The sequence below is a fragment of the Anopheles darlingi genome, chromosome 3, assembly GCF_943734745.1.
Source record: "Anopheles darlingi chromosome 3, idAnoDarlMG_H_01, whole genome shotgun sequence".
NCBI classification, from domain to species: domain Eukaryota; kingdom Metazoa; phylum Arthropoda; class Insecta; order Diptera; family Culicidae; genus Anopheles; species Anopheles darlingi.
The window spans coordinates 38,090,939-38,100,938 of NC_064875.1; the positions used below are offsets into that span (position 1 = coordinate 38,090,939).

The 10,000-nt window shown below is 46.8% G+C and overlaps 2 protein-coding genes across 4 annotated transcripts in view; both read right to left on the reverse strand.

Annotated features, from left to right (window-relative positions):
* Positions 1-6,181, reverse strand: part of LOC125957045 (putative ferric-chelate reductase 1 homolog) — a 29,837-nt gene extending 23,656 nt beyond the window's left edge. Inside the window, exons 1-2 of one of the 3 annotated variants that reach the window (XM_049689434.1) lie at positions 5,954-6,181; positions 4,127-4,199 (exon numbers count right to left, since the gene is read on the reverse strand). The gene's annotated coding sequence lies outside the window, so the exon portion shown is untranslated. Of the gene's footprint in view, positions 1-4,126; positions 4,205-5,953 lie in introns of all 3 variants that reach the window. The other 2 variants (XM_049689433.1, XM_049689435.1) reach the window with 2 other exon arrangements.
* A 1,840-nt stretch (positions 6,182-8,021) lies between these two features.
* LOC125957066 (dynein light chain Tctex-type 5) overlaps positions 8,022-10,000 on the reverse strand; it is a 3,466-nt gene continuing 1,487 nt past the window's right edge. Inside the window, exon 2 of the mRNA XM_049689472.1 lies at positions 8,022-9,096. Within this exon, the coding sequence (XP_049545429.1) occupies positions 8,928-9,096 (169 nt within the window). The 3' untranslated portion in view covers positions 8,022-8,927. The remainder of the gene's footprint in view (positions 9,097-10,000) is intronic.

Genomic DNA, 10,000 nt, shown 5'->3' on the forward strand with positions numbered 1-10,000 from the left:
GGCACCGGTTTCGCAAGGATAGGCGCCTATGAGCGGTGTTCGCGATACGCGATACGCGATGCTGCCCCATCCAAAAGGAAAGTGGCAAAGATAGCTGTTGCTGATACTACATTCGCTATGAGGAGATAGATAAATTACCCAATAGATGGAAGGGAGAAAAATGAAGTGTATTTGAAACTAAAAAAACATCGCATAGGGCATATCAAGTCCCTATCAACTAAATCATAATGAGATACCTCTTATCTCGAATTCACTATTATCTCTCGCGAAGCCTTGAAACGAATACTGTTCTTTGCCTAATCAAGTGTACAGTTTCCATGCAATAGCTTCTGTTGATTGTTCCAATCAAGCCACCAAGCCAGAAAGGAACCTCAGAAAAGCTCAGCCCACTAGATGAACCACCAGCCGTATCGACGCAGGGAGAGCATCAACATGACTCTCTCAGATGTTTCGATTACGAAAGCATAAAATAGGCACCACCTCTCGCCCCAAAACTCACGCATGCCAGCCGCGGATGGAAGCATTCCATTCACGTGTTCTCGTGGCTCCGCAGCACAGAAGTCGCGGTAGAAGGCGAAGCTCCTCGCTCCTCCGACGGTTTGGAGGCAGCAGCGCTTCTTCACGAGGCGAACGAATTAATTCGTTTGCCGCTAACAGTACCGCTACACACGTCGTCGGTCGAGAGAGTTTTTGGGGTGTCTGACGTTCGTTACCGTAGAGCTCTTTACTACTATTCGTTCTCATTAATTCAGCGATCCATAGCGGACGCTGTGGTGGTGGTGGTGTGGTGGCCTTTTCCGTCGGCCGATTAACGGTTTTAATTAATTAAAGTGACGTTCGAAGGCATGTGAGCCATAGTGGCCCCAAAATGGTTGGCTGCAGATTTGGATGCAAGACCCCCCCCCCCCCGGGGCGTACATCGTACATGGCAGATAGGTATTTGGATTTAACAAATGCATTAACTATTGAACGGATATATTTAGATAGTAGATTGAATAATGCATTCACAACGAGAACAACGCTTAAACTATGCTTTCAAGGTAAACTAGTTTTAAAAGATATTTTAACTTTAAATGAGATATTTTGCTTAAAATCACTGCTCCCTACACACGTAAAGGCACTACATAAGCGCAACTAATGCTTATTCGAGTCGCGACTTGCCTCCATGAAATTGATCACAAGTAGGGACCAACGCATTAAGTTCACAATTTAAACATCTAAGGTCGTGCAAGCGACAAATTCCGTCTTAATAGAGAAACCCGCTGAAACCTGCTATTGTCCGGGCATGTTGTTGGCCGGCACAGTCCAGCGCGGACACATATCGTGATCGCTGCAGATATGATCATGGGGATTTCGACCAGTGACAACGATGACGGTAACAGCGACGAACTCGACTCGACGCGACTCGAGACACACGAAAACACGAATGTCCGCCGCCGTGCCCTTCGGCACCGGTAATTTGTTCGCATCCGAGACGGCAGTTGAAAGAGAGCCACTACTCCACACTCCATTCCCTCCCTCGGCCCGGCCCCGGGATCGGAATGCGGTTCTTCGACTCGCTGGTGGTACAGGTGTTAATCGTCGCAGGGAGAGCGGGGTGCACCCGGTCGCTGCCGGTCGAAAGTCATTCAGGTTGTTGTTGGCCCCCCCTTGATTACATGCCATGTAAGTTTTGCGTATGACGATTGGCTGAACAACGCCATCAGCGGACGAGGGCATCATAGGTGTGTGCGTGTGTGTGCGATTGGCAACAAACAGCGTGAACCGTGGTGGTCTGAGATTACTACGATTGATCAATCTCACCGACACCGGTCACTGTGACGACCCTTGTGTCGCGTTACAAGCTAAAAGCTGCCGCCAAGATTAATAGTAGGCTGTTTGGTTTGGTGAAGGTAAGCTCAGGGCCTACTCGCATTCGTCAGCAGCATTCGTCATAGCATAGCAGCATAGTATCGGTTTTACGTTTAGAACCGATTCATGGTCATGGATTCAAGTATTCTACATCCCCTCAACTCAATCCATTCCATTATTACAGGAACCCCATTAAATCCCCGCTCGCTTACGCACAGAGAGCGTGGGTTCTAATTTTCCAACTCCTTCCATGGAGTGACCATATTTGAGCGCAGCTAATGATCACAAGAAGGAACAGCCACCAACAACAGGCGGCATCAACTTCCTCGATCCAGAGCTTCAATGTCAACCGGTTTTTTTTTCTACTTCTCTCTCTCTCCACCCCGGCTATCGGTTCGTCTATCTCGAGCGCGCTTGTTCGTTCGTTCGTTCGTTGGCTGGTTCGTTGTACGTCTCTGGTATGAATATTTAAATGCCCTAAAGCCCGCACAGCATAAACCATTAACATACTGCGTCGTAGCGTGCAGCGGTGGGAAGTTTTGCTTTTTGAGTTTTTGTTTTTTTTGTTGTTATTTCATTTCTCTACTAACCCATCCACATCTGCTTCACCTTGAGACTCCATGCAATGCAAAACCAACCGATAGATGACGTGAGTTCATATGGCAACTTTCAAAACGCACCGGGAATCAACTCTATGCATCACACATACTAAAAGATAGAATCACGCTGTAAACCTCCATCGGCGAATGCTGCCAGGCCGCGCCGCTCACCATCTCGCGCACATGATGATGCTAATGAGAGTGCTAGTACGATACGTACGGAAGTCGAAGGCTGATGGTGGCTGCGTTTGCTATCCGACCGCTCCGACGACGACGACTAAGACGATATAGACGATCCACTTCATCAGCCGAGTCAGACGCAATTTGCGAGTGCATGCTTCGATGCATACGAGATGCATCGGATACTAACTACAGTGGGAAAGAAACTAGTGGGTGCAGCATATCTACCCGCACACCCGCCGTCACTAACTGACATCACTGAGACCCCACACACCAGCGTCAAAGCGTCGCGGAATGAATTCCCTTCATGAAATACCAGGCGGCCCCTGCGACTAGTGTGGCACCCTACGGACGATCACGATGGCGCAATTCCGCCTCCCGTCCGCTCCCCTCGTTCTGAGATTCTTTTATTCATTTATTATTACTCGCCAGTGTAGAGTTGCATTGCATAAAAGCAAGGCAAGGTGTACCGGGGGAGGTAGATCGAGACCAAGGCTAAGAGCGGTATATGCACCGCGCGCGCCACCACCAGTGAAGGAGTTGAAATAAACCCGGCTGCCAACCTGGTGTCTGGGGTCAGAGGAATTTAAAAAAAAAACGCCATTCCACACAACATCCTTGATCACGAGTGTTCCGGACGTATTTGTAGCATTCGTCGTGGTCGGAGTGAATGGCGAGCCGCAACGGAGAACGGCTCTCATCGGGGTAGGATGACAGATGCCTGCTGACAGGTTTTCCATCGAGGTAGGCAGCGCATTCTAGAATGTCACGTTTGTTGCTGCTGTACCGGTGAGCTAATAATGCATAAATTGATACAGTCGCCATTTATGCCAACTACTAAGAGTATAGTATAAGCGCATTCTTCATTCGATCAGGGAGTGTTCCGTTTCACTGTCTCCCCCACTGATGACCACGGGAATGATTGTTGCAACCTAAACGAACAACGCGCTGTTGCTGAATATGTATAATTTACAAAAGAAAAGGAAATTTCCTTTTTGGGTGGGAACCACCTGGCAGCCGACCGGAGGGTAATGTCGCAGCAGACGGAATCTGGCGGCATCTGGAGTTTCACTTTCGTTTTCGCATTTCTCATTTCCCGTGTTCCCATCATCGGACATCGTTCATCACCAGCCCAGCACCGGTGGACCGGATTTCCCGGGATCCCGGCGAGCTGACTTGACGTCGGGCCAGCCGCGCGCGCGTCCAAAAATCCAGACCAGAAAACAATGCCAGCGAGAGTGTGTCTGTTGGCAGCGGGGAAATCCGGAACGACAAAACGTACCGTGTACTAATGAATTTTTCGGGGGAAAACAGAGGAATTTATACATTTTTTTTCCTTACATTTCCATTTTGCGCTTCGGAACAACCCAATCGCGTCGCAAAGTATGGTTTGCCGTTCGGTCGGTGACAAGATTTTTATCTCGGTTTGGTGAATTCATTTTACCTTATTAAACACTCCACGTGGTAGCGAAGTTAATTGAATGTTATTTTCTTACCTTCACTAGATTGTAATGCTCTCTTTCGGCACCGCTTGCACTGGTGGGATACTATTTCTCTCCCTCTCTCACACTATCCTGTGAAAACGGAAATAATAATTTTGAAATCTTCAGCTGCGATGCGATGGTTATTGAAGTCTTGAAGTATATTTGTGCTGCGATTGGGAAATCGAGGAACATCATTCGGAACGAAACGATGAAGGAAGGAACGTGTATAGCACGTTACCAGATAGCACAGAGCGTATTATCTTTCGCAATTCGCAAAAAGTTCGCGCTCTAAGCATCGCAAAACCAACAAGCGAACCACCATCGCAAAACCGCGCGCATTATTTACACTCGTGTACGCAAATAAAGCGTTTGGTGGTGTGGTGGTGTGCTTAGGGCGTGTAGTGAACGTCAAACTTTGTGAAAACAATAGCAGTACACGCAGCAGGCCACCACCAACGAGACGGTCGGTTGGTCGACGATGGCTTGTTTCCCGTGACGTTGTTTGTTTATTTTCGTTTCATTTCTCTTCTTCTTCGGAACCCTCCTCCTCCTCCTCTATCCGCATGGTGCAGGTGCGTGGCGTTTGCTCCCGTTTCATCACGTGCGCCGCCCCTACCGTACGGTACGATTAGAAAATAGAACAATTTTCCACTTCACTTGACCTCAAAAATACGCACAAACACACTGGCACACGACTGGCGCGTCCGCCCGCTACACACTTCACACACCACAATCACCCGGCGTGCCAAACGCTAAGCCCCAAACGTGGGGGTGCCCGGTGGTGGCGGCGCCATGGGGCATCAATTATGTGCTAATTTCGAATTTCACTCCCTAACCGCACCGGTCCCCGGGGTATACACGCATACATACACACACAAACACACAGCACGGCACAGACCTACATCACCTGTACGCCAGGGTACCCTAGTGTGGCCGCTGACGAGGACAAATATTTGTGGAAGTTTATGACGGACGCCCCCGGACGGACTGCTGCTACTGCTGCTTCCTCGTGCCGCTCTCCAGCCACGCTCTAATGCCACGAGCAGCAGCATGGTTTAATCGTGGTATAGGTAGGCCAAGGATTTTTGGAACTTTTGCACCCTGACCCCCGTGTTTGTGGTACCGAACAGGAAGGAAAAGGACCAAAAAGTGAAACGTCCTTGCGCTACAATCACAGCTTGACCACATTTTGTTTTTGGAGCGGAGGAGAGGGGTGGACGAAAGTATAATACGGTCAATGGGCACGCAACAGGGACATCAACCAGTGGTGTGCTAGTCCGAAGAATCGAGGAAACACACACACACACACATTCACACAATCCTGGTCTAGTCATTGGGCTACCGAGGATATTCAGCCATTTATTTCCCAGAAATCGATGAACCGGTGGCCTTTGGCTACTAGATTGGTGAGAGTGGCGACTCTCACACTACTTAGCGACTAACCGATAATGACGATAAGAACGCGCCAAAACTCTCTCAATTCTTTTTAGGATAATGTAACAATCGCACGTCAGCAATCAAATAAAAAGGTTTACTAAATCGAATCAAAAATCGAAACTTATCACGTCGAGCAATATGGCAACACTAGCGTTTATCGTTCATCTTCACTTCCTCAACACATTATTCAGATCGCACATGCTGATCTTCATTTTGCTGCGATCGCCATATTAAAACAAGATGGGTCCGCTACAGGTGCTTGCACTTTCCTGCCGCGATTGCAGACGCATTTCAATCACACGTCAGCAATTTGCATTCCACCAGCGCGTTAAACGTTCATTCCAACTATACTTCTCAAACAAGTTTAGCAAATAAATGAAAAGTTCAGACAGGTACACTTACACGCAGCACTTGGCTGAAAGCACGATTACAACACAAAACAGAGGGAATCGCCGGTGGAGTTCCCTGCCACACGGTACACACGAAAAACAGAAAAAAAGGAAAACCAATCTCGACCCGCTTTCGAGTTTCCGAGACAGAGAGAGAGAGAGGTTCAGCAGCAGCAGTAGCCACAACACGCACGCGAAGACGACTGATCGTAGCAGGTGATCCACGGACCGATGGACCGACCGTTATAGACGAGAGGGAACTGCGCTTGGCGAATGAGAAAGGGTTACCACTGATCGCACCACCGAGCGTGGTGGTAAACTGTGGGCGTACTAACACACTCAAGAACACGGTCGCAAATGACATCAGCCCGGGAACAATCTCGTCTCAACGATTAACCTCTGCTGGAGCGAACGGCGTCGTGGTGCGTTCGAACGGCACAAACACAGCGGCATCAGTGCGAACAGCGTAAGATGAAGCGAATGGAATTACCCGGTCGAGCGAGCGGGTTTTTGTGCTCACTCAGGCCATGTGAGTCAGCTCAAAGTTGGGACCCCATAGGCAGCCACATCAGCAGGAGAGTTCCGGGGATAGTTTGTGTACCTAGCGGGGCTACTACGATTTCAACCACGCATACCACACCAACCACGCCGCTCGACAAAACCTGTTTGGGGCCCCGGATTGTTATGGCAACGGCAACGGGGGACGCATCACGCTGTTGTGGTCGAACGGAGTAGTCGCGTGCAAGCCGTTTACCTTTTTCACGACACGAGAATACAATTTACAGTGCATCGCTTAATGAATGCTATGGCTTATTTTATTTAATAAATTAAATTATTGTGTCCATGCAAACGCGTTTTAGAGTTATAAAAAACGTGATTTCACCTAAGGCGTGTAAGGAACCCAAAATGGTTACAAGACAACAGTATTAATCATACTTTTCTGAAATTCGTGAACTCTGGTTTGCCTCGATCCGTTTATCCGATTCCAATTCTCCCGAAGGAGAGAAGCATGGACTTGGAGAATGGACAAGTAATTAACGAGAAGATAACAGAGAACTGAAAATATTGAAAATAAGTTTGGAGGAAAAACTCGCAATCTCTTCTCTTCTAGATACCTTCTTCACGAGATCTGTTATAAGGACGTACGTCAAAATTTGCGTTGTAACGTTTATAAAAAGGTATACGTTAGAACGTTACAGGAAAAACAATCAAACGAATCTCTTGATCATGTATTAAGTCGAGAAAAGTCTTCACTATTCTATAAATCAACATTATAAAACTTTTCATAAAAAATCGGAATCTTTACTTGGAGAATAGAACTTCCAAAGTCATTGCAAATGGGGTCTAGAAGAAAATCATACATATAGTTGAACCAAAACTCAGAATGGTTTCCCAATCTCCTGAACCAATAAACCGTTGATAACCGATAAAATACATCAATTGATAGCAAAACGCGGATTTCAAGTTCTATCCCTCTTTTATTTATCGTATCGATCTTATTTTAAGTAAATCGAAGAGTATACATTGTTTTACACGCTCTTACGGATCTGGTAAGGAGTTAGAGAGGCTAACATTTTGAGACATATTGTGTAACGATCAGACCCACAACTTGCATACAATTGCTCTGAATCTGGAACTGCTTCACAATCGACTGGACAAAATTGTCAGATCGCAAATTCTAGTCAAGCTGATGGAATGACGAATTCCAAAATTAACTTCGCACCGTAGAACAATGGGATACGGTCGTACGACACATCGGAAGTAATCCATAGTGTCATAGATTAACTTATCGCAAGATGGCAGCAAAATGAGATAAACGAATAAATGATGCATTGTTTCCGGAACGACCGACAAAGCGCTTCGATAACGGACTAAATGACAATAATGAGACACTGGTGATGGTGTCGATAGGAATTTGTCGCCCTACGAAATACGATAAGATACATTGAAAAAAAAACGTGCGAACCTTAATTACATCACAAATCATTTCAATAACATCTATTATCGCACTTTAAACACAAAAATATCAGCCAATACGAATCATTTGTCTTATCTTCTATGTTCTATGTTAGCATGTACCGTACATTTTAGTGATAGCACGAACAAATGGGAAACAAATTATAATAAGTAAGTACTGGTACAGAAGATCACCAGTAAACATCATTCAGGTGGCTTTTTTAACACTATCTATCGTCCATCATTATCATCATAATCGTGGGAACTGATAATAATTATTGGTCCATGTATAACTGATCAGCTGAAGACGCGATGGTGACGTAAATGTTGGCTTATCTATAACGTCACTTTTGCAGCAGTATTCCCCGGTAATCTGAAGTGTATGTGAAGTGATATACAATTCACGGCGCATTCCCATTCTGAACCACTGGATCACATCGCTCTGTTAGAGAATTAGTTAACATATCTAGTACAGCCGGAGGCATCTCTCGCTTTAAACTTCCACAATATACAGCAGAATCCTGTGTCAACATAAATCGTTCCGAATCAGTGGATTCGATGCTGGGAAGGGGGCCTCGTATCAACACAAAACGAGTCGCTACACCCGATTCCTCGAAGACCCGGATTCAGGACGCCCTGATTCCCCGTGGTTGCAATTATTTTCCGTACATCTAAAGTCCTATCGGTGTATTTAATGCTTGCCAGCGGCAATTATGTCTCTTTCTCTGGCGTGCTCTGGCGTAACTGACACGACACGAAATCGGAACGGGCGATGAGAACGCACCTATGACATTCTGCAGTTGCATCTGATGGTAGCCTCATCCCCATTTGTGGAGTGAAGAGAGCATGAAGAATGGAAGCGCAACGAGCCCCATCACTGTCAGGAACTGTCTGCCGACCTGTCTGCTTGCATTTCCTGCTGAGTTCTGCAGTTGAATGAACGTTCGTCCTGACTGGTGCTATGCCTGACTGCCCGTACCCCGCAGTACGCAGTAGTTAGTGGCGGCCCTAAGGGCAACGGAAGACAGCGGCTAATCGAAATAGATGGCGTAAATCGTCCCGACAGCCACCAGGCTCGGTGAGGCGTCGTAGATGCACGATGCATAGCTATCCTTCTCGGGGTCCCACAGGAACTGGGAGATTGCTTTCAGCCCTTGCATGTACCGTTCGCCGATGGTGACAGTGACGATTATTTTGTACCTGCAAGCGGAGCCCGTGAAATGGGAGTGAAAGAAACGATGGATTAGTCGGTCGCGACCGGAAATGGATTGTACCTATACTACTGTATACTAGGGGCCGCTGGGCCTTGGCCTGGGTCTGGGCTGCGAGTGCCGTGACGTTATCAATCATACTAATACTGCTTCATGGGTTCCCTGGAGTCTTATTTCCATCTAAATGAAAATTACGCTCAGGTGCTGGGACGGAAAACGGGGATGGTAATACCCACATGCGCTTAGCTTTATAAGCTGAGCAGACGGTTAGGCATGATTTAGCATACCGTTGGGAGGGTTACAACAAGGTCCTACAATCGATGCCTACAACAATGCCCTTTAGTATCTTCCCTTTAGGCTTGTGCGTCTTGTGCGCTACAATTGAGTGTGTACTGTGGACTGTTAATTGAAGTTTATGGAGTCGACAACTGAGACCCGGCGACTTGTATCGCAACGATCATGCTCTGCATGATTGTCTTAAGATGTAAAACATGTTTCTCTGCAATCAAGAAACATTTGCGACAAATTCAAAACTAAATCACAATTCATTGCTAACGCTTATTTTGAGGCTATAGCGTGCATCCGCAAAATGATAAATCAGTTGGTAATACTTTTATATCACGGGAGAATACATGTGCATTTCACAATCACAAAGATCATGAACAGGGTAGGCGTATTTCTAGAAAAATAGACACTGAACCATTCTGCTAACTAAAGCATCGTATTCACTGCCGACTCTCAAACCTTTACGGTCTAAGACCGTACCGCCTCCGTACCACGCGTTTCATTGAACCAAATGATGCCTGCAGTTGAGATGAGCTTCCCCCTCATTGTGTACATCTTCTGTCGATGGAAATCCGTCCCGCGAAGCGGTGTCGAAAGGATGTAACTCT